The sequence below is a fragment of the Drosophila eugracilis genome, unplaced genomic scaffold (genome assembly GCF_018153835.1).
Source record: "Drosophila eugracilis isolate 14026-0451.02 unplaced genomic scaffold, ASM1815383v1 contig_47, whole genome shotgun sequence".
Classification (NCBI taxonomy): Eukaryota; Metazoa; Arthropoda; class Insecta; order Diptera; family Drosophilidae; genus Drosophila; species Drosophila eugracilis.
In genome coordinates this window covers 1,999,037-2,023,530 of record NW_024573338.1, presented here as the reverse complement: position 1 = coordinate 2,023,530, position 24,494 = coordinate 1,999,037, and the positions used below count along the sequence as shown (strand labels likewise).

The 24,494-nt window shown below is 40.9% G+C and overlaps 4 protein-coding genes across 7 annotated transcripts; all 4 read left to right on the top strand.

The window, feature by feature from the left end:
• The first annotated feature begins 744 nt into the window (after positions 1–744).
• LOC108109524 (toll-like receptor 7) lies at positions 745–6,000 on the top strand. Its single transcript, XM_017218085.2, has 3 exons — positions 745–1,955; positions 5,053–5,268; positions 5,326–6,000. The coding sequence occupies exons 1-2, from the start codon at positions 805–807 to the stop codon at positions 5,120–5,122; spliced, it is 1,221 nt and encodes a 406-aa protein (XP_017073574.1). The 5' UTR covers positions 745–804; the 3' UTR covers positions 5,123–5,268; positions 5,326–6,000.
• Positions 2,888–5,010, top strand: LOC108109522 (leucine-rich repeat-containing G-protein coupled receptor 4-like). The gene has a single exon (XM_017218080.2). The coding sequence runs from the start codon at positions 2,959–2,961 to the stop codon at positions 4,861–4,863; it is 1,905 nt and encodes a 634-aa protein (XP_017073569.2). The 5' UTR covers positions 2,888–2,958; the 3' UTR covers positions 4,864–5,010.
• Positions 6,001–6,163: 163 nt separating the features above from the next.
• On the top strand, positions 6,164–8,562 carry LOC108109523 (insulin-like growth factor-binding protein complex acid labile subunit). 2 transcript variants are annotated; one of them, XM_017218083.2, is made up of 2 exons: positions 6,164–7,847; positions 7,955–8,562. In XM_017218083.2, exons 1-2 carry the CDS (start codon positions 6,248–6,250, stop codon positions 7,966–7,968), a joined length of 1,614 nt encoding a protein of 537 aa, XP_017073572.1. In that variant the 5' UTR covers positions 6,164–6,247; the 3' UTR covers positions 7,969–8,562. The 2 variants fall into 2 exon arrangements, with proteins under 2 accessions (XP_017073572.1, XP_017073570.1); XM_017218081.2 differs by having other exon boundaries at positions 6,165–7,894.
• A 12,250-nt stretch (positions 8,563–20,812) lies between these two features.
• On the top strand, positions 20,813–24,391 carry LOC108109507 (DNA polymerase iota). 3 transcript variants are annotated; one of them, XM_017218053.2, is made up of 3 exons: positions 20,813–20,876; positions 21,665–22,636; positions 22,717–24,391. In XM_017218053.2, the coding sequence occupies exons 2-3, from the start codon at positions 21,680–21,682 to the stop codon at positions 23,974–23,976; spliced, it is 2,217 nt and encodes a 738-aa protein (XP_017073542.2). In that variant the 5' UTR covers positions 20,813–20,876; positions 21,665–21,679; the 3' UTR covers positions 23,977–24,391. The 3 variants fall into 3 exon arrangements, with proteins under 3 accessions (XP_017073542.2, XP_017073543.2, XP_017073544.2); XM_017218054.2 differs by having other exon boundaries at positions 20,859–20,916; XM_017218055.2 differs by lacking the exon at positions 20,813–20,876 and adding an exon at positions 20,916–20,959.
• Positions 24,392–24,494: the final 103 nt, after the last annotated feature.

Here is a 24,494-nt window from a genome sequence, read left to right as displayed (position 1 = left end):
GTGGCAACGATTTTAAATTTAAAATCTGTGAATTTGAAGCAGTTTATCGAGACTTCATTCGACTTGGCTGCAGCCTCCACCACGTCCTTTGGTGCTTAGGTGTTGTGCTCGATTCGGCCGGCCGATTAAATCATTAAATATTCCGATTGTGTAGCGTTATAATGAAATGTTTTTAACGCTTGTCTGATTTGGAATTATGCAGGGAATTAAAGGATCTCTGCCTCTCGCTGCCTTTTATTTGCTGAGTGAAGAAACTGCTTTTTATGTGGAACATGTTGGACGGTTGTTTCCGATAAGCAAAGATGTTCCAGGCATTTCATGTATTTACTGGGTATTGAAAGATGAAAGCCAAGATTTTCAGGTGGCTATCATAAAATATTGTTTTGTTAGCTCAATTAAAAAGTCGTATTTAATCTCTCTATCTACTATCATTTCGGAAAGTAAGGTGTTTTAATTTAAAAAAGCTGATCACTAGAAAGCTCATTAATCTTAGACGCACTTTAATTAATTTAGAATTAACTGCTAACTGTAAATTGAGTGGAAGTTAAATTAAATATTATTAAAACATTAAAAAAGCGCATAGGGTCCTTTTTAGTTTTTTTCGCATTTGAAATAAGCGCCAATATCTATCGATAGAACTAAATCATTTTTTATGCGATCGATATTTGCATGAACTAGCTATACAGCTGATTTCTTCCATCCCTATTTTTGAGAATATTTAAATGATTAACGTGCCATAGAAGAGAAACAGTCTAATGGAACCGAGCTTAGTAACAGGAATATAAAAACTTAATTAAAAAAATCATGATGCTTTTTTTATACTTTGTGCTTCTGTCGAGTGTCTCCGGTTCTATGCTTCCTCATCTGGAGGATAAATGTGAAGGATCGTATTGCCGTATCTTTGGAAGGAAGTATACATTTTCCGATAGGAAAGCTCCAAAGCTTTTGGAATTCCATATTGATACTTGCTTTGACCTGGAAGTATTAGAACTCATGCCCAATCTTCACACCCTGGAATTGGAATTCTGCACGAACGAGCTTATCAGGAGTATTAATCCAAGGTCAATTCCGAATCTAAGTACCCTTCAGTTGCGTCGCGGAAATCTGTGGGAGCTTAACGATGAACACTTTGCCAAGTGGCCCAGAATTAAGGTTCTTGATCTAGGAGGGAACTCCATTGCTACAGTATCCAATGGAACCTTCAACGGTGTACCTCATCTCTGGTTGCTGGCATTGCCGGGCAATGATATTCAAATTTTACCCCAGGGTATATTCGAAACCCTACCGGAACTTATGCATCTTGACCTAAGTGGGAATAGGATCAGTAATCTTGAAGGAAGCATCTTCGCTGGAAATCCGAAGCTGGAGATGCTGCTACTCAATAGGAATCCCTTGATCTCGATATCGCCCACGGCGCTAATATCCCTTACAAATCTACGCCTTTTAGATCTGAGCAATTGTGGCCCTCTGCCTGCCCTTACACTGCCCGGTGCTCATTCCATAATCCTGGACAACAGCGGACTCAAGTCTTTAGAAATCAATGGCAGTGTTTTTAAGCTGAGTGCGAAGAAAAACCAGATTACCAACATCCGACTGCACTACAAAAGCTCTCTCACGGAGTTAGATCTACAAAACAATTCACTGTCTACTGACGATATCCCCCAACTTCTAATGGGAATGTGGAGACTTCAGCACCTGGATCTTTCCAATAACCTCATCCATGATTTTCCAGCGGCAGGAAGCGACAACATAAGCGAACTCTTTCTGCTACCCAATCTCAAGTTCCTAAACCTGTCAGGGAATCTTCTCAAGCGCCTGCACTACGATTCTCCGATACCATGGGCAAGGCTTACCCATTTGGACTTGTCGTTCAGTGAACTATTTTTACTACCGCAAGCAGCCATTGAAAGTGCTTTTAATCTTGAGGCCTTGTATATACAGGGAAATAAACTTAGGTATGTTCCACCGACAACTTTTCGGCAATCACATCCAGGTTTTAGAGAGGTGGCATTGTATGACAACGTTTACACCCCAGAAGTCTATGAAAAAGTTACCAAGGTCTTTAGAGATAATAATGTAAAAGTAATTGAGAAAATCCAGGGTTAATCTCCAAACAATAACAGCTTATAAAAACCCTTTAACGGAAAAAAATTATGACCTTAACAGAAAACAACTTTATTATCCTCCTACTTCCTTTTTATACACCAGGTCATAAAAAGTTATTGAATAAACATTATTTTTTAAAGTAAGCTCTCGCTAGCAAATTTTTACATTTTCTCTCTTTTTAGATTTTTTAAAAGGGACTTCTACTCCCAACTCAATGATTCAGAACTGATATCCAGAAATTAAAAATGCATTATTTCATATAAAATCGTTAATTAGTTTTGATATTTTAATAGATTCATCCGTACTCATATTTTCCGGATAGCGGCATATGCCTATCTTCAAGAAAAAAAAACAAACAACCACACAACTTTTAAAATGAATGTGACCTTTATAATTTTTAAGGCTGGTAAATACAATTGCCTTTAAGTTTTAGATCACTAGAGACCGTACAGATCGTTATCTATTAAACATGCTCGTGTCTGCTATATTGTTGTGGGAAACAAAAATGTGTTCCCAACGAATTTAAGATTACGTCTTCGGACGCATCGAAATTTAGAAAAAAATTTGGGGCTATACGGAATGAAAGACCCGAGGGCAGGGTTGAGATCGTCAACCACCAGTAATCTCTATAAGTTCGGATTTGTTATTTTGTTGGCAACATGATGTTCTATCAGCAAAGCTTTCCAGAGGATTTTAAATGTGCGCCATTATCTATCGATAGTTCTAAATAAATTTCTAGCCGATCGATATTTTTAAGATCTAGCTGAACAGCTGATTTCTCCCACCCCTATTTTGGATGGCGGCTTTTATTTTAAGAGTTTTTAGGCGTGACTAAGAAGTTAATCTAATTGAATGAAGCTGATTACTAAGAAAATCCTAAATTTAGAAAGTATGATGTTTTTTGTATACCTGGTGTTTCTATCAAGTGTCTCCGGTTCTATGTTTCCCCCTCTTGAGAACACATGCAGTGGATCCTATTGCCATATAATGTATAGAAATTACGGTTTTTCCGAAAAGAAGGCTCCAAAACTTTTGGAATTCCACTTCACCTCCTGCGATGACCTGAAAGTATTACAACTCATGCCCAATCTGCGTACCCTGGAATTGGAATTCTGCACGAACGAGCACATCAACAAGATAAATCCAAGATCAATTCCGAATCTAAGTACCCTTCAGTTGCGTCGCGGAAATCTCTCTGGTCTTAACGATGAACACTTTGCCAAGTGGCCCGACATTAAGGTCCTTGATCTAGGAGGAAACTCCATTGCTACAGTAACCAATGAAACCTTCTATGGAGTACCTCATCTTTCGTTGCTGGCATTGCCGGGCAACGATATTCAGATTTTACCCCAGGGTATATTTGAAACCCTACCGGAACTTCTGCATCTTGATCTAAGTGGCAATAGGATCAGTAATCTTGAAGGAAGCATCTTTTCTGGAAATCCGAAGCTGGAGATGCTGCTACTCAATAGGAATCCCTTGACTTCGATATCGCCCTCGGCGCTAATATCCCTTGCAAATCTTCGCCTTTTGGATCTGAGCAATTGTGGCCCTCTGTCTGCCCTTACACTGCCCGGTGCTCATTCCATAATCCTGGACAATAGCGGACTGAAGTCTTTAGAAATCGAAGGCAGTGTTTTCAAACTGAGTGCGAAAAAAAACCAGATTACCAATATCCGATTGCACTACAAAAGCTCTCTCACGGAGTTAGATCTGCAAAATAATTCACTGTCTACTTATGATATTCCCCGGCTTCTAATGGGAATGTGGAGACTTCAGCACCTGGATCTTTCCAATAACCTCATCCATGATTTTCCAGCGGCAGGAAGCGACAACACAAGTGAACTCTTTCTGCTACCCAATCTCAAGTTCCTAAACCTGTCAGGGAATTTTCTCAAGCGCCTCCACTACGATTCTCCGATACCATGGGCAAGGCTTACCCATTTGGACTTGTCGTTCAGTGGACTATTTTTTCTACAATCATCCACCATTGAAAGTGCTTTTAATCTTGAGGCCTTGTATATACAGGGAAATAGACTTAGATATGTTCCACCCACTACGTTTCAGCAATCCCATCCAGGCTTTAAAGAGGTGGCTTTATATGACAACATTTACACTCCAGAGGCTTACAAAAAAGCTACCATGTTCTTCAGAGATATTAAAGTAAACGTAATTGAAAAAAGTCAGTGTGAAGCTCAAAGCAATGACAGCTTGAAGGACGTTTGTGCAAATTTTATAAACAAAGCTCAAGTAGGTCCTACCAATAGAAACAGTTTAAAGGAAAAAAGTGATGACTTTAATGAGGAACATCAAAATGATTCTCCAAGCAATAACAGCGATAATGAAACTTCTTTGCACTTTATAAACAAAAGCCCAAAAGATCCTTCAAACAAAACCTCTCTGAATGAAAAGGTTGATAACTCTAAAGAAAAACCCCTTAATGATCCTCGAAGCAATGAAAACTCAACTGAAGCTCTGCCTGACTTCGCAAATAAATCTCAAATATTTAATAAACAAGTCGCATTTCGCAATGACATGACCAGGCTCGCATGGCCAGAAGTTAATGGTGAACCTATCAGCGTATGGACTCTAGTCTTGATTGTCGCCCTTTCTTTATCTCTTGGCATTAATGTGATCCTGATTAAGATTCTCTGCCGTTATAGTGGAAGACACATTGTTCCGCAGGCAACACCACAATCTTCCTTGGAAACGATATTTATCCACAATTTAATACCTGCAGAAGATATCAGAGATTAATTTTTACTCAAAAAGACAAGATCGATTGTGTACTTAATAATTAGGTTACAATTTTATATGCTCAAACAAAGTGTTCCTTAAATTCATCAGGTCTTACATATAATGATATATATATAATAAGTTATGAATAAATATTATTTTTTTAAACCTTCTTTAGAAAGTTTTCTTCCACCTTTTCTCTCTTTTCAGATTTTTCGAATTGGGAATTCTAATTAGTTTTGCGCGCCAATATACTTCAGTCCGAACAAAAGGTGAATGATTCAGAACTGATTTATACAGCTGATTAGTCTTAGCTGTATTTATTTGGCTACCTTTTCCCGTGCAAATTTCAACCGGATTATAGGCATGATCGGATGTCAGCTAAAGCCTTTCTCGAAAAATATATAAAAACATTCTTAAAATAAGGTATATATTAGCAAAATCGTTCCTTACTAATTTCATACAATTATCTTTAAATTATAGCTCACTGCTGCCCTTCAAAAAATCGTAATATTTTAAAAATAGAATATGTTTATTCATTATCTCGTGCTCGTGTCGGCTATTGTTGTTTTGGGAAACAAAAATGTGTTCTCCAGGGAATTTAAGATTTCGGCTTCGGACTCTCAGTTACTCAAATTGGAATTTAAACAGAATTTTTTAATGAAAAATATTCAAAACTCTACAGAAAAAAGCTACCAAGATATACATATGCCCGAAACTAAAACCAAATTCGTAAGAAAACGCGAACTTCCGGAGCCCGAAATCAAAACCGAACTCATCCCAAAACTTACTACTGATCCTCCAGAAGATACAGATGACACTTCTCTATCGGAATCCAAGACCAAGTCCAAACTGCACAAGTGGTCGGTGTATGATATTCTAATAGTAATCTTCCTTCTATTAGTGATACTCTATGTAAGAATGCATTTATACAAAAGAGAAGGGGACAACTGCTGCTACGGGTGCAAGTGGGGGCGGGTAAGAGACGAAAGACCCGAGGGGAGGGTTGAGATCGTCAACCACCAAGAAACGGAAACTTAAAGGTACATATCTAAGTTAGTTAATTAATCTAAGAAGTAATATATTTTAGGATTAGTGTTTTATAAATCGTATTTTTAGGTCTAAATTTAAAAAATTACAAATAAATATGAACATGGTCCACCCAAATGTTGAGTCCGAATTTGTTATATCGTTAGCAACATGAGGAGAAAGCTTTACTTTGTTGTCATCAGCAAAGCTTCCCAGGGGCTTTACATCACCCATTATCAGCTTTACCCGCTGATCCACAAAACCAGATGATAAGGAAATAATGCTGTTCTCCGCTCAACTCATCGCCAGTGCATTATTTGCGGTCTAACAAAGCGCGAGCAGTGGAAAGCGCTTTTAAATTAATATAAAAAGTATAATGCATTATTACATATATCTCCTGATCGGAGTTTTCGGTTTGAAGGTGGGTGAGGCTCTTCCCGTTTACGATGCCACCGGGCGGTTCAATCTCAGTGCCAGTTGCCCGGAGTCTTTCTGCCAACTGAATGATCAACCAGTCGCCTACTCCGCAAGTCCGGCCCTTGAACTCCGGGAACTGCTCTTGACGAACTGCAGTCGCCAATCGATCCCATGGCTTGTTCTAAATCTCACGCCAGGTTTAAGGACATTGATCATCAGGAATTGTGCCACCTATCACATCAACAAGGAGGTTCTAAAGGTAGTGGGGAATCTCACGTCCCTGCAGATGCAGAGCACGAGACTTGGCGTCCTCCGGGACGAAATCTTTACCACTGTTCCCCGTTTGGAGATCCTAGAATTAGGACAAAACATCATCCACACGGTGCACGTGGATGCCTTCAAGGGTTTAGCAAAACTAAGGTTACTGGGTCTGCAAGGCAATGGGATTCAAGAGATCCAAACCAGAACTTTAGATCCTCTAGTAGAGCTAGTGCATCTGGATTTAAGCAGCAATCAACTTACCATTTTGCCACAAAATATTTTTGCCAAAAATAACAAGATGCAAACTTTACTGCTTAATGGAAACCAAATGAAGACTTTACTGCCAGAAGTCCTTACTTCCTTACCCAATCTTCGACTGCTTGATTTGGGACATGCAGGTGACTTGGACACTCTAATGCTGGACCTTCGCAATGTCCAGAACTTAATCTTGGAGGGCAGTCGTCTTAGCAGCTTAGTCATCAATGGAGGCTTTATCTCACTGCAGGCCGGCAACAACGAGCTGAATAATCTGCATGTGGGAAACAAGAGCGCTGTCATCGAAATGGATCTCCATGGTAACTTGCTGAATGGAAATGATATTGCCAGCTTCCTCAGAGGAATGTGGAATCTACAAAGACTCGATCTCTCAAAGAATATCATCGAAACACTGCCATTGCATGGAAGTGGATCGGAGGATCCTGACTCTCAAGAACTATTCCTTTTGCCCAGTTTAAAGTACTTGAATTTGGCCAACAATCGTTTAGTAAGTTTGCCTTCGGACTCGCCAATCTTCTCCTCCCGTCTCAACTTCTTGGACTTGTCCCATAACCTAATACTAACCCTGGATGTCGAGATATTGAGGGGCTTGCCGGTTCTTCAGGGTCTGTTTGTCGAGGGAAATCGGCTGAATACCTTCGACTACCAGCTTTTCCATCAGCAGCACGAAGATCTCAAGGAGCTGGGACTACATGATAATGCCTGGGCACTTGGTTTATATCGCAAGATGTTTGTCTATCTCACCGATCGAGGAGTTCACCTGCAGGCAGGACCCCAAACCCATGCCCCGATAAATCGTAGTCTAGTGGATATTGATTGGCCACCGACTTCGGAGGCCCAGAAATTGGATCCACCAGGAGTGTCTGGCATACATCCATACTGGACCCTAAGAGATATCCTGGCTTTTGTGACCCTACTAGTGGTGTTGATTATTCTGCTGATGAATCTCTATCACATCCTGGAGGAAGAGGGCTGTCTGCGAAGGTTTCGTCACTGGAGGAGGTCTACCATCCTGGGAGGAGGTAATTCTAACACCATCAGACGACGACTTAATGAGCAGGACTCCCAAGTATGAGCCTGGTCAAAATTTTGGCTTATTCCCTTATCCTTTCTCCGTTTCCCAACACAGCTCAGCTCCAGTGAATAGACGGGGACATGTAGCCAAGCTGCTCCGCAAGCCAAATAAACGCCAATTTGATGTCAATTTAGCGCTAGTCTCTCCTCTTTTCCTAGCGTGTTGTTGCTATATCTGTTGCTTACTTAGTTGTTTGTGGGTATCACATGATACCCTGTCATTTTCAGTTAGATATGATCGAATATAAAGAATTTAGACAATTATGAAAATATATATTATGAAAAAAAACATTAATACTAAACTTAATCCTTTGAAACACATTTAATTGTTTGTTTATTAATATTAAATATTATGAAAAAGTCTTTAAGTACTATAGTCTTATCAATATTAAGGCTTACGCGAACATGTTAGATTAGCTAATTAAGTTCAAGGGTCTATGTATGATCTATTAAGATTAAATATTCCTTATTTGCATTATATTTTAAGGTATATTTTTCATACAGAAATATTTTTATAGGGTATAGCACATGTCTCATCACCCACTTTACAAGAGCTGCATATTTTGCATATGAAATCTTAGCAACGAGAGGAGAGAAACAATGTCCAAAGTAAAGGAAAGGCAGTGGAGAAGAAAAATAAAACACTGAAAAAATATTTTGTAATATACTTTGACTTATTATTAAAAATATTTTTAAAATAAATAACCTTAAAATGTAAAACCCTTAATGTTCTTACATATTTTGGTCCCCAACTACCATTTCTCTCAGTGTGGAGGAGAGCGTACTCCGGACCAGCCGAACAAGATGCACTTACAAGATTCGAACAAAATACGAATTTAATTCAAAATAATTGCACGGCATGCACAGGAGGACATGTGGACTGCTCTCTCGGGGACTGCTGTTGGACTAAGACTAGTTAGGACTTTGCCTGTAAGTTGGCCAAGAAGGGTGGAGGAAGGGTGACTGGTTAGGCCTTGCTTGAACATCGACTTTTCCGCCTTCGTAGCTGGCACTTCTTGCATGTTGTTTCCTTCGAGGCCGTCGATTTGTGGCGTTTGCATTTGCGTAGACCTTGCCACAAGCCTACAACCGTATATATATGCATTCATCGACATTATAGGCCCGTCTTGCCCCGCCTCCTCGGAACACGAGGGTACCTCTACATATCAACATGTTTTGGGTGGAAATTTTGCCCGTGTTTATGTTTGGGGGCACTCTCCTCGCTGGATTTTGATAGGGCATCGCAATTTCTGAGAAATTGTATTTTGATTTATTTATAATGTTGCAGCGACATGCACATGCATCACACAAAGCCACCTCGTTGTTGTTGTTCTTGCTATTGTTATTGTTGCATTTTCGATTGTTGTTACAATATAGCTGACTGTTGTTGTTGTTGTTATTTGCTGGGCAGGCGAATCAAATCATTTTGATTAAATTAGAAATATGCAAATTATGTAGAGCTCATTAATTATGCGCCAGCAGATGATTTGGTCAAGGCGATAAGACAGGGCCAAGAGAAAGAGACAGATAGATGGTGAATGAAAGAGACAGCGAGAGAGAGAGAGAGATGGGGATGCAAGCACAAGAAAAAAACGCGTCACAAATCGCCCGCAAAACGCGCGCAAATCGCTTGGCAATTAAATAACTTCACACCGCGCGCTAAGTGGGCGTGGCCGGGGACGCCCACACACGCCCGAAAATTTCGCATTTGAAATGTAAAGCGCACGCGGCTTTTCTGTGAAAAATATTTCAACGATTTGTAAAAATATCGAAAGGCAATAAATGCATTTTTATCCCTCAATTCTGTGGTCTTCAAAGGTCTGTGAAAAAGGGTATATTGGGATTCTGGTTTAACCGAGATAAAAATGTATCAGCCTAATGGTGTTAATGTATTATTAATAAATATACACATCTGTGGAAATTAATCATATTGTTAAAAATCGTGGTGAAACTTGGTGATAATGACTTTTCAGTCAATTGATTTTTATTAATAAAAGACATTTATTGAACCCTTTTTATTATTTTTACCCCGTAAAATGTATACTAGAAATGGGTTTGCTATAAGGAGACCCAGACTTCATAAACTAAACCTATTGGAACCCGATTTCAAAGAGGCTTATAGTATGTAAATATCCCCCCACATTCATATCTAAAAAAGATTTCTAAAATTCATATTTTCTGGCATAATTACTATGTAAAACACCTTTTGCCTAATCTGCATGGTTTTTCCAACTAAAAACAGATATGAAACCTCTTCTAACGAGCCCCTTCCTAGTTTCAGCTCTCTCAAGGGTACCAACTATTCGTTTGCCTTCCCAATGCAGGAACCTACTGATTGCAATTGCCACAGAACATAACGCAAGGGACCCCTGAAAAGGCAATGCGAGCCGATTCCGAATCGAGGCAAACCAATCCTGACCACAACAATTTACCAATCGTTCATGCGTCCCAGGGGCCGCCAGATTCTCACTGCCATTGCGTGTATATCTTCGCCCCTCCACCGACCAAAACGCCCCGCCACCACCCCCTATCGATATGCATTCGGTTTTCTCCCCCTTTTTCTTTACTTTTTTATTTGTGATTTTTTCGTTTTTTTTTTTTGGGGGTGGGCGTTGCCGCGGAGGCTGTGCAAAGTGTAAATTTATGATCATGCGATTTTTATCGAATGTGAATGTGAAAAAGAGTACAACGTTTTTTGCACTTTATAAACAACGGCAGCAGCTAAAAGGGCAAAAGAAAGAAAAAAAGAGAAGGCCAAAATGCGGACTGCGAACGCATTATTATTAATACTCGCACGCCGTCTGTCATGTTTTGTATTTAGTCAATTTTTATGTGTGGTTTTATTGAGCGTTTTTTAGCACTTTATGCTGCCAAACCGTAGCCACACCCCCTCCCATACCGCCACCAACGCCCCGTTCTGATTTCAGCTTAGAGCCAGGTTATGGGTTACAGTTTACGGGTTATGCGGCTGCGAATTGGATTGGATTGGATTGGGTTGGTTCTTCCTCTATGCCGATGCCGATGCCGATGCCGATCCAAATCATGCGCCTTTTGGGGGTCGGCGTTTATCAAATTTTCGCACACTTGGCTCTCGACTGCTCGGCTCGGCTGGAAAATGTGATTTTCCAAAAAGGCTAAAACACAGAAACAGACACGCCCAAAGACAAAAGTGCAAGGAAAATCTCCAGATGCTACCCGCCGGCGTTTCTCAACCTTTTCAGACCGACAGCACGACAATGACACCACGACCTGGCAGTCAGTCTGTCATCCAGCCAACCAGTCATTCAGCCATCTAGTCAGTCACTCAGTTAGTCATTCAGCTGGGTTAGCCAACTCACACGTGGCCAAAACCTAGGGGGTGTGGGTCTGGTTCGGCGTTAATGCGATTATTTTGTGCACTTTTGGCAGAGTTAATAAAAATTACTTCCAAGCCAGTGAATGGCATACGTCGTGGAGCACTAAAGACACTTTAATGGCGATAGACAATGACAAAATCCAAGCCCAGACCCAGTTGAAAATGAAACCAATGCAATAATTTTTCATTTTTCCGCCATCAGCGGTGGAAAGATGCACTGAGAGAGAGTTATATTATGTCCTATACTATTCTCATTATCCTATACCTTACCTTAAAAGAGGGAATCCTAGATAGTATTTATTTAAATATCTGCCTTAAATTCCTTGAATATTCCATATCCATGGATAGCTCTATATATCAATATAGATTGGGTGATATACGAGGTGTGTTCAAAAAGTAAGGTGACTCTTCAAATTTCGCGAATTTCAAATTTTTCGATTATCGAAACCTTTTAGAAGTTATACGAGGTGTGTTCAAAAAGTAAGGTGACTTTTCAAATTTCAAATTTTTCAAATTTTTCGATTATCTTCAGTTTTGGGAACAAGAAAAAGTCACATGGGGCCAAATCCGGTGAATATGGTGGCTGAGGCATTATTGTGGTGTTGTTTTTGGCCAAAAAATCCAAATCCTTTGATCCATATTTTTCGATAGCAAAAAATCGCCGAGCTCGCAAAATAACTTGTAACTTTACGCCTCTCACAACCAAACAAAAGAGGATGTTCCATTGAAACTTGGTACAGATGTTAGGGAAGAGTGTACCAATATAACAAAACAAAAAAATCGATAATCGAAAAATTTGAAATTCGCGAAATTTGAAGAGTCACCTTACTTTTTGAACACACCTCGTATCTTCATATAATTTTTGTATTAAATGCAGAAGATCAATCATCGAATATCCCAATTTCATTTTTCTTTCCAAAAACACAAGCCCATCATAAATCAATCGTTTTATCAATCCTCCAAAAAACATTTTCCCGCGGTGTACGCTTTCATATTTCACACCATGCTTAGGCGCGAATTTGTAGCACTAATCTGGGCAACTCTCGCTGAAGCGCAGTTCCTTCGGTGGCTCATTAACAAGGACTCTGCCCGTTCTACGCCACCCCCATCCCCCCAACAAAATCAGGATCAGAAGCTGGCTGCGTGATGCCGTTAATCGCATTATTTACAGCAAACAGGATCAACGGACTGACTCCGCTCAAAAGTCAAACGGCGCAAAACCCTCCCACGGGGATATCCGTGACATATGTAAAGTGTAAGCTCGTCCAAGGACCAAGCACCAAGTACCAACGACATCCGGACGAAGGACGAGAGGGTGCTAAAGCGTCCAAAGCGGTAACGCGTGCCGGCGTGCGGTTCGTGTAATGAATATCCGCTTAGCCCTCGGTTAGCCTTGGCCGCAGCTCCTTGGATCCTGCAATTGTAACTGGATTTTGGGTGGTGGAAAGTTGCAGTCCACTGGTGGTGGGTGTGGCCTTTGTGACGGGCGTGTGCGTATGGGAAATTGCCTAACTGACTGCCACAATATGCCCATCCGAGCTGTTTTCCTGAATTTCCCTTGACAGGCCATCGCCCGAAGGGGAGACTCCTTATAAATGAGCAATCAATTCATAGATGGATGGATGGGACAGTGTGAGAAATCGGGGTATAAAGAGCTGGAAAGGTGTAAAAAAGTAAAAGGAAAACTTTATGTTGCTAAGCACTAAATAATATAAAATAAATGATAAAACCTTCATAGGAAAATGTGTTTAAAAGTAAGTCAAACTCATCAACCATTTAAACTAACTTCTAACCACATTCTAGTTCAGGGATTTGTCCAAAGTCCTCACCACAAACATTATAAAATCATAAATCTCAATCGGATTTCGACTGGCATCATAATTTTCGCCCCTCGACGGATAAACTTTCATAATTCCCACCCTTAATCCTCAGATGTTTTCCCAAGCCTTTGGCAAGGACATGAGCACGGTGGAAATCTCCAACTGTGAGAATGGAGAGCATTAAAAAAAGGTCAAAGGTTACACAGTCATTTCGATCGAAGTGCAGAGAACTTTTCACGCGGTTCTTACCGGGAAATACCATAAAAATAAAATGTAAGCAGTGAAAAATCTCCGCGCCAGGTAATTAACGCGGGCATTAAAAAAAAAAAAAACCCCGATAGAGATGCGGAGAAATGGTGGCGGAGAAAGGCCAATACCGGGGAGTAATTAGCTCCTGCTCCACAGATAAACCCATCTCCATCTCATCCAGCGATAAGTGAACGCAGTTCTTATGGCCATTTAAAGCCTTTCTCGTTGATTTTTATTCGATGCTCGGCGGCTGCTCTTTTCGTTGGCCATTAAGTGGACGCCAATCGGACCAGGACCAAATAATTTTTATGGCTCCTCAATAAAAACGTAAAGAACGCACCCGATATCTGGCCCGGGATAATACTCCCGAATAAGTGGAGTTTTTCTCTTTTATGATACCCTAATGAACAGGCTGGGAGATAACAATGTAGAGTGGGTTGCATGGAAAGAGCGGGGTGGGGTCAAAGGTTGAAGGGTGGTTGAGGAGGGGCCAGAGCACTCGCCTTGGCACAGATTAACATATTAAACGAAATCGATAGCGCTGCCGATAAGGATAATTCAGCCAGCTAGTAAGGGTATTGTGGCCCCGAAGACGGTGCACGTGATGCGCTAATTTTTAGCTTGACACTTGCCCGCAGGATTTCCAGAGAGGATGAGGTGGTGGCGAGGTCCCACTTATATAGACTATATAGCACAGGGTTGCCAGCGGCGCGTGTGGTCCGCCGGATATGTCAAAAGTGTCGTCATCGATGGCACGTGACTGGCTTTAAACAAAAAAAAAATGAATCCAAGGCAGCAGAAACAAAGACCAGCCGGGTGGTCCATTGTCCTGATTGGGTTGGGGAAATTCCCTTTTCCCAAGTAACCTGATCTCCTGCCGCACAATGAGCCGTAATTTGTTTTCTCCAATAAGCAAGTTAGTTAACCCATAAAGGGGATCAGCCAGAATAAGAGAGAACTCAACCAAAACCCGAAAACGAAAGCCAATCAGCAATCAAGTGTAATGTGAGCTGACGATTGACAAGACTCGATAAATACCTGCTGAATTAACACTCAAGATCTATCTATAATGCTTAGTCCAACTGCTGACATATCGCAGTTGTAGCATCAGCTTTAGTTTACAACATTTAACACATAAAGGTTGTAAGTATCGCTTATCAGCTGACATATTAATTCTGAATAAATTAAAGTATCTTTAATCTCTTTTAGAACAAAGCTTGTTTTTAGTTTATTCAATCTTGTAAAAACAAATCAATTATTGAGTCAAATAGGCGTTAATGAATATTTTTTAATAGCCAATAAAATAATTAAATATTTTTTAAATTAAGTCAAAGAACTGGACCAACAAGTGGTTAGTTTGTAAAATGATATCTGATGTAAAAAAGTATCAAGGATTTACTAATAGGACTAACACGCTCTAAGGAATCTAATGACTATAACAAAAACTTTCAAAACAAAAACTTAACATTACCCAACATCACCTGCCATCCATTCGAATCCCTTAAGCACCCATAAAAATGAGAAATTATTTTCGCTTATAATAAATATATAATTTAAGTGCAATGCAAGAGTGATTAACGATTAATGGCAGCTGCAGGGGCGTATTTGTTTCTTCCTCTCTCTGGCTGGAACTTATTTTTTCCTTTTTTTTTTGTATATTTCTCCCAGCCTCCTACCAAATGCAAAGTAAGCAGGAGAGAAGAAAAAAACAGCTAAAACCATAACAACTGCAATAACAACTGCCAGCTCATAATGGCCACAAGTGGAGGTTGTTTTTTATGTTGCCTACCTCTTTTTTATTTTTTTATTTTTGCTGGCTTGGAACTGAAGCAAAAAGGCGCAACCTGATTGGATCTCTCCACTTGCAGCGGCAACGGAAGGAGTCGGTTTTAAGCCAGCGAATGAGCCCAACCAAGAGGCATGCCCCATTGGGCCAGAAACTCCGCACAGCGAAACGGAGAGAGATGCAACGTGATGCTTGTTGGTAATAAAATTGGTGCTTAAACGAATCCACTCACAGCCATTTAGCAATATCAGACATGGCTGTAAAATTAACAGAGCAACACAGCGATCCGCCATGGAGCAACTGGCAACGAGCAACTTGCATCCAGCCAACTTGCAACTTGCAACCAGGGAACGGCCTCGAGTTTCGTCCATGCAATTATATCCCCTCCTCGCTGCAGTTGCAGTTGTTAATGATGCCGCGCTGTAAAATGGCAGACTGGTTCTCCGGCTAACTGCAACCAGCCATTGCGTCTGCAGCATCCAACAGCCAGTATCCAGTATCCAGGCCCCCAAAAAACACTTAGCAACACCCACTTTTTGGATCACGACCACAGAATCCGAGGGTGCAGTGTGCAACGCCAGAGCTTGGAGCTCGAAAAGCTCAAGACTCGAGTCTTAGGACCATGTGCTAGCTACAGTGGCATGAGATCTTTCGAGAAATTTGATTTAAAATAATTAATATTTATATAAGCTTAAAATTAAAAAGTTGTTGAAATTGAGACCTTAGGACTGACACTTTCCTTTAATATATATTATAGTAAAACTAATTGTGAACCTAAAAACTTCTAAGCTGGGCTTTTCCAGGACTTACAAAGTTCAACTTTAGTTTTTGATCATCCAACAAACACTGTTTCCTTTTGAGAAGAACTCAGAAATTTGTGATTACCGACGAACTCCTTGGCTGATGGCAGCAGCATCGAATAAACTGTTGTATTGAGATTTTGGAAATTCTGACAAGCCGAGTGAGGATCGCAGTACAGATGGGCGGTGAGGGGATAAGGTGAACTGGCAACTGGCAACTGGCCACATGATCGACTGTTGCACGATCGCATTAATTTATTAATTTAATGGCAAAAACGTTATGGCCAGAAATCAAGGAGGAGCAGGAGAGGAAGGAGGCCATTTACCCAGGGGCGCACACACACGGGGCGTTTCTAACAATTTTATGCCAGATGAGCGCCTAAGTGATCGCGATCGCGGCCTTACCCCTCGGGGTTCCCTTCCTTCGATCGGGAAAAGGACCTGCTTCCCATGACCAACGATGTACAGATTCATGGGCACTCAAAAAAATAATAGTACCAGAAAGTCCTTAAACATTCGAGTCCTTCAATAAAATCCTTAAAATCTATATTAAGAAAAAAGGATAAATGTTATATTTGTATTATAGGTTTTAAACTTAAGACTTAAGATTTCTAATTTTTATTTTTCTAAGTGCCCATCGTCTGTGGATGTGTTGCCATCCATCTGGATACATGGCTATCCAGCGGCTGAGCAACGTGCGTCCACTTAAGCCTCGGACAATCTTCATTATAGCCCAACTCCGGGGCGCACACAGCTGCAATAAGCTGGAGCTGCGCTTGCGATTGGAGAGATACAGTCCCAGGCCATACCTCCAGATACAGTTCCAGCTCCAGCACCAGCACCGATCCCACACCCACTCTCCCAGTTGCTCGCCAGGTGAGGTGTTTATTAAGGTGTAATGCAATTTTTCATATTTCATTCGGGTTTCGTTCGGTTTCTTGCCTTTCGCTTCGCTTCCTTGAAACTGCGGCGTGGGCGGAGCAACTGGAAAATTGCAATAATATGGCTTGTGTATCTTTCTTTCTCTTGGCCGAAATGGCAAATAAAATGGATGCACAATGCAGGCCAAAAAGGATCCTGGAGCCGTGGCAGCGGCAGCGGCAGGGGCAAAAAGTGTGGCAACATGTTTGAGGTTTTCGCTTTTCCGACATAAATAATGGCCATAAATTGAGCATGGCCGGAGCTAAAAATTCAGTATTTATAGCCAAATGATAAAAATAAGATTTATTAACATTTTGCTGCCCCCTCGCCATCTCGCTTTCACATACAGACACACACACTCACTCATACACCCACCCACCCTGACAGGAAAAAGCGAGATTCAGGATGACCTGGCAGTGGGTGTGGGAAAACGGGTGGACTAAGGGGGGAAATCAGAACCGGAGCCAACGCTGCGCGAGAACATCCGTTTCGCTTCGCCGTGTGGATGATCCTGGTGGAAACTCTTCCTCCTCCGCCCAAAAAAAAAAAAGAGCACACCATCCAGCCATTCATCTGAAGAGGCCCCTTGTGTGCAATCCGGAGGAAAAATTAACGCTCCACTGGAACTGGGTGGAAAGGACGATGGGGCTAGCAGAGGAGGTTGGGCAGGAATCCTGGCTACTAATTAGCTTTTAGCCTCATTGCAAATTCGCAAGAAGCCAACGGAAGACCACTGAACCAAAACTAACTGGAAATCAGAAATATTTTCGAAAAGAAAAACCATAATTTTAAATAATATTTACCATACCTAAACTTAGTGGTTGATAATAAACTAAATTAAAACAAGATTTAAAAGCTGATCAAATTCAACAATACGCTTTTTCCTTATACTTAAATTACATAAAATATTATTATTTTTCTCAATGAAGAGTCAGAAAAAGAGGCACAAGTGTCGTCCTGGCAGCTGCAGCTCATTAGCAGCCACTGCAAAGCATAAAGAAATGCATTTTCCTGGCCCAAGCCTAGCATCTTTCCACCATCATTATGGATGGTTATACATAGCAATCCGAATTCAGTCAGAGCTATTTTAAAGTGGCAATATTTTCAAGGCACGGGGAGGCACTTTCCCAGGCCAAATTTGGCGATTCGCAATTAGTGGAACCACCGCAGCACCGCCTGCAGCTGAGTGGGGCAACAAACGAGATGGTCATGAGTCGGGCGGAGAGGGCTTAGTATTCTATATGTTCCTGGGAGTGCTCCAATAACGACAAAAGTCCGAGGCAGCAGAAGGTACACCTCCCCAAGAAGGAGCAGCCAAGTGGAGACGCACACGCTGGCTGATTTTAATCAAATTCACAGCATTGTTTGCCTGTCAGGCAGCCAGCGGGGCGATTATCACAGGCGCAGGACGATGCAGGGATCTGGAGCGAGGAAGGAGTACGGAGGAGTGGACAACAAGGCGAAGGTCTGTCCGATATACATATATATATTTTTTACTTCTTTTTTCTTCACTTCTGCTGGCGAATTCCGAGCGCATTTCATACGACACCACAGGCAATACCACAAACGAGAGCCATAAAGCTGTGCTGCCCCACATTCTTGGCGGGCATGAAAGCGCGTGACCACACCATCAAGTCCACGCCCCACAACCCCCACTCCATCTCCACCCACCTGGGGTGGTTCTTTTATTTTATTATTTTATATATATTTTTTTTTTTTTTGGTACGCGCCTTTATCTTGCCGAAGACTGCGCCAATATAAAACTCATGAATATCATTAAAAATCACGGCTGGCTAGTCGTAAAATTATTGTAATAACAACCAATGCGCTGACATGCGATGTTCACATCTTAAAAATGATAATTTGTTAAAATACGATGGGAATAAGAATTCCAAAATGATTTAATATATGAACACTCTTAAATGAAACTAAAAAATAATTTATATTATGTACAATTATTCACTCCAACAGTCTACCATTTGCAAGATTATAATCACAAATATTCAATAATTTAATAATTTATATCCGTCTTGCGTAATTTTACAATTTTATAAACCCGTGCGAAGACTAGAACTTTATTCTAGAGACTTGAAAATCAGTCTGAGGCAACACATCGCAATTTCATACCGGCTTTTGAAAACAATCAGTCTGGACTTGTTTTCTAATTTCATTAGGCAGCTAAATGATGTCGTTTTGCGTCAGTCAACTAATAATAACAAAAACAGGTTAGTTTATTATTTCAGTATAACTGCAATCAATTTGCATTTCTTTTTTCTTTCAAAAGTTGTTTGAATTTATTTTCGGTTATTATGGTACTTTAAATATAATTATTAAATTTCATTTTTTTAATTTTTAAGTATCGATCACTGGACAACTTTTATAGTCTTTGGGTTCAAAGGCTCAGGATTTGCATGGACCCCAGACAGAGCGAGAAGAAGAAAAGCACACAAAGCGAAGATCTTCATTTTGCTCGGTTTTGACTTTGCTGAATAATGTACTTCCATTTTATACCAAATTTAGCAATATCTTTTTTCATTTAGAATTTACATATATTAAATATATTTTTGTTTACTGAAAACTAGTCAGATGCTATTCTTGTCGAAAAAGTTATTTATAAATATTTATATTTATAAATTTATGCGACTTAAAATTAAATAACCCTTAACGTATCTACAAAATTATAAAATGTATATTGATTATAATTTTATAATTTTATTAGCAACAAATAATTGGACCGCTTTATTTCGTTAAGGTTGCTCTTCCAACGAAGTTTTTTATTATCCTTGTGTACTTTTTATAATTTTTTCGTTTATGGGCTGGGGCTCCGGGCTTGCCAGGACTGCAGCCACTGCGAGGAGCAGGAAAGCACAGAGAGCGAAGATCTTCATTGCGAATTTTTGGTTTGCATTCTAAAACAAAATCCGCCTTTTTATAAGCCAAAAATCAACCAGACTTGATTTTTAATTTCGCCATTACTGGTTTTCAAATTAGCAAATTTAACACCTATAATTAAAATACATATTTTAGAATTATATTATTTGCAATTCAAATCACGATATGGTTCAAAAATGTCGTCTTTTTTAAAACATCAAATCGTTTATTCTTCAAACTCTTTGAAAAGGCGTTTCCATTTTCCAAGAATAATTTTGCCGTTTTAATCCCAATAATAAGAAGGCAACATTTTGCTTAGATGGTTTTATAACTAAATGTCACATTTAATGCAACTAATCTAAAAACATATCTAAAAACGTCGTCTTTATTATAAAACCAAGTCTCTTTTATTTTCCTTGGATGCTCTTGGCTACTTTGCTTGAAATAGGCTTGGGATTGGGATCACCCAGGACGGATGCCAAGGCTAGAAGCAGGAAAGCGCAGAATGCAAAGATCTTCATTGTCGTATTTTGTGATGTTCTCTGGAGTTAAATCCTCCTATTTATACCCTAAAATCAGATCCGGACTGGTTTCTAAGTTACTAGATTGCTGCGATATATTTCTATAATGTATTATCCAGACCTATAAAATATTATTACTGCCAAGACAACTTTATTATCAATGAAATGAATGCACATAATTATGATAAATAATAAAAATAATACGTTATACTATATTTTGTTGACTTTACTTGTAAAGAATATTGCGTATATATATACAATCTGCATTTTATTTAGATTCGATATTTTGATACATATTTTGGATATATTTTTAAAATCACATTTTAATGAGCTTTAAATTGACTTTACAAAAAATTTATCAACTTTAAAATTGTAAATTTCAAGCTGCAACGGTATTTAATTGGTCAACTGTGACGTACTTGCGTATCTGCCAAGGTGGCAACTCCAAGGAAGCGAGTCTCAGATAGTCATTAGCGGTTGAACTAAGGTAATGGCCCCTGCTATATATAGAAGTCATACAAACCAGCGGTTTGTTCAGGTTCAGAACCCAGAGTTGATTCCGTCATTCCTATAATGTCGTGTTCTTTTTATCGATTACATAAAAATCGAATCTTTGGTAGTGCCATCGGTGTAAGTCCACAACTAGTTTTTAAGGTAAATATAAACCGCAATTAAAAGTAATAATTTACTGCAGGTGCGTGCATTTATGCCTAAAATCGTATAATTAAAAAACAACTGTGAGTTGTGGAAAGACTTACATGAGGGGATTATAAAGCTGGAGGTCGTGTACGAAATTCAATGTTTTCTCGGTCACAAACTAATGCGTCATCGTCGAACAGACAACTTTGCGCAATATTTTGTTGTGGCCCGCTGTAAATGTTTAGCCGGCACTCGTTTCTGGGTTGTGTGTGTGTGCGTTGGCGTTTGGCTCGAATGATGTTCGCAATATTTGATTAGAAAGTCTGCGGCGCCTGTGGAAGAGGAAGCAGAAACAGCGAGCAACAGAAATCAGATTTCACATCCATCGGAGCACCCAAACTCTCTTGCTTTGTTTCACTGCCAGCCACCCTACTTGCATCAGAATACCGTGTAGCAATGTGTATGCTAGTATTCTAGCTTAGCACTTTACAGGCCTTTAGGTCTTTACAGCGTTCAAGGCATAAAAAAATAACAAATTTTTGAGAAATCTAAAATTTCCATTTTCACAATTCCAGGCGAATACTGTTTATATGTGCATCAGTCATATAAATAATTCCTTTGACTGAGTAGTATGACTGATGAAATCATAAACAATGCAACCAGATTAAAATCTTGCTTGGTTTCCGTATTTATTATTGTGTGAACGTAATAGAGCAGCATAACCAGAACCTGGTCTCTGCCTGACGACTATAGCCTTTTAACCAGTTGAATATCTTATATTTCATGACCTTTCGCAATTACAGGCGCTCGGAACCGTCATGGACTTCTCCAGCGTGCTCGGTAAAAGCGAGGCTCATCAACGCACTATCGTTCACCTGGACATGGACTACTTCTACGCTCAGGTGGAGGAGATTCGGGACCCATCGCTACGTTCGAAGGCTCTGGGAATACAGCAGAAAAACATTGTGGTCACCTGCAACTATGTAGCGAGAGCAAAGGGAGTGGCGAAATTGATGCTTATTCCAGAAGCACAGCGCATTTGTCCGGATTTGGTTTTGGTGAATGGAGAGGATCTCGCCCCTTATCGCCAGATGTCGCAAAGAATCTTTGACCTCCTGCTTAACTACACTCCTCTTGTGGAGAAGCTAGGTTTTGATGAAAATTTCATGGATGTGACTGCGCTAGTAGAATTGCGACAGGCTCATGCCGCCGAAGCACAGTTAAAACCACCAGTGGGTCACACCTATCCAGACGATGGCACTTCCTTGTCCGCCTGCGACTGCGGCTGTGCCCAGCGCCTGGCCATTGGCACTCGGATCGCCCAGGAAATTAGGGAGGAACTGAAACTTCGACTCGGCATCACCTGCTGCGCCGGAATTGCCTACAACAAACTGCTAGCAAAGCTCGTCGGCAGCAGCCACAAACCCAATCAACAAACAGTTCTTGTTTCCACTTATGCAGAACAGTTTATGAGGGAACTTGGCGACCTAAAACGAATCACTGGTATTGGGCAGAAGACGCAGTGTCTGCTTCTTGAGGCAGGTATGTCATCTGTTGAGCAGTTGCAGCAATGCGATATGGACGTGATGCGCAAAAAATTTGGATTTGAGACGGCCACTCGGCTGCGGGATCTGGCCTTTGGTCGCGACACAAGTTCTGTCCGTCCTACCGGAAAACCCAAGTCCATTGGTATGGAGGATGCCTGCAAGCCAATTTCCGTACGAACTGATGTAGAAGAAAGGTTTCGCATGCTGCTTAAGCGGTTGGTGGAGCAGGTAAGCATAAAAGGGGCTAACATTTCAGTAGTCATTTATTTAGTTGGTCAACCCTTTGTTTTCCATTTTGAACACCCTAGGTTGCAGAAGATGGACGCGTACCCATCGCCATCAAGGTGGTGTTGCGAAAATTCGATACCCAGAAAAAGAGTAGCCACCGTGAGACGAAACAAGCCAACATCCTACCCTCCCTATTTAAGACATCCGTGTGCCCTGGAGAGACCGGCGTGAGCAAGGTACAATTGACAGAAGGAGCGCAGGAAAAACTTCTCAAAATTGTGATGCGTCTTTTTGAGCGAATCGTGGATATGAGCAAGCCATTTAATATCACTTTACTCGGCTTAGCCTTCTCCAAATTCCAGGAGCGCAAGGTAGGGTCCTCATCAATAGCTAATTTCTTAATTAAGAAAGCGGATCTGGAGGTACAATCGATTACCTCTCTGACAAATACGAGTCTCACAAGTCCCTCAGCGGAAAGCCCCACATCGGATGAAAGCGCCTTTCGCTCCTCGCCAACAACATTCAAGCCGAGTGATCAGTTTTATAGGAGAAGGGCCACTACTGCATCTCCAGTACCCATGTTGCTTGATAATGGTTCTGAATCGGCGGCCACCAATTCGGACTTCAGCGACTTTTCCGAGACGGAAGTTGAACCGTCTCCCAAAAAGAGCCGAGTGGGCCGGTTGCTAGTGTCCAAGCGCAGCCGATTAGCGGCGGATGTGGGTGATTCCGCCGCGGAGGTAGCTTCGCCCAGCAAACTGCGCGTCTGTGATTTGCGTCTGAACTCGCGGGATAGCGAGAAGGACTTCCCTATGAGCACCACGCCCTCCACTTCAACGTCCGCACCCGCTTCTCGCTTTCGGACCGTCCAGCCACCGAACACGCTGTTGCAGCGGATCGACGGCAGCCTTCGCTTCGTGACCACGCGCACGGCTAGTCGCTTGAGCTCAAATGCCAGCTCCACTGCATCATCGCCACTTCCTTCGCCAATGGACGACTCAACGGCAATGAGCGCACCCAGCACACCAACGATGACCTTTGCCTCACCCATTACAACAACAATGGTACCCACCACGTCCTCCACGACTTCGACTGATGCCCTCACTAATATCGCTTGTCCAGCGGGGGTGGATGCCGAAGTTTTTAAGGAGCTACCTGTGGAGTTGCAAACCGAGTTAATCACATCATGGCGCAGTTCTCTTGTGGCGGCAGTGGAACAAACTAATGGAACAGCTGCCAGCACAAATGCAGCCATTGCAAGCGGAGCTCCAACCACTGCCACAACCGCTAGCGGAGGTCAGAAGAACACGTTGTATCGCTACTTTCTGCGGAATAAGTGATGCAGTGCATCCAAGCATCACACAATTTCTAGTTGTAAGGAAAAAGTGAATAAATCCTTTTATATATATGATATATTTTTGTAGGTATGCGGTTACAGATAGTTAGTTTACAGGCGCCGCTCTAGACGAACGTAAGCTAGGATACATCATTTAAATGCTAGATTTAAAGGACTGATTGGGTAGAATTACTTTATTAAAACAAAAAAAAAACAATTAAAAACAAACCAATTAGTTTAAAAAAAGTTCTTTTTTAAATAATGGCATTGTTTAAGTCTACTACTTTGTTTATGAAGTTATTTATATAATAATAAACTTAAGTCTTCAGTTGTTTTTAGTGTTATTTATGCCGCTCTAGTTCGTTGCCCACAAATCTACATACAACCATGATTATTAAATAAATATAAATACTCAACGACACAGTATCGCTTTCAGAGGCTTACTATATAGCGATTTGCTCAAAATTATACATCTCTGAAGAGTATCCTAGTTGGCTTTAGTCCCGAGCGGTTTCCCTGGCA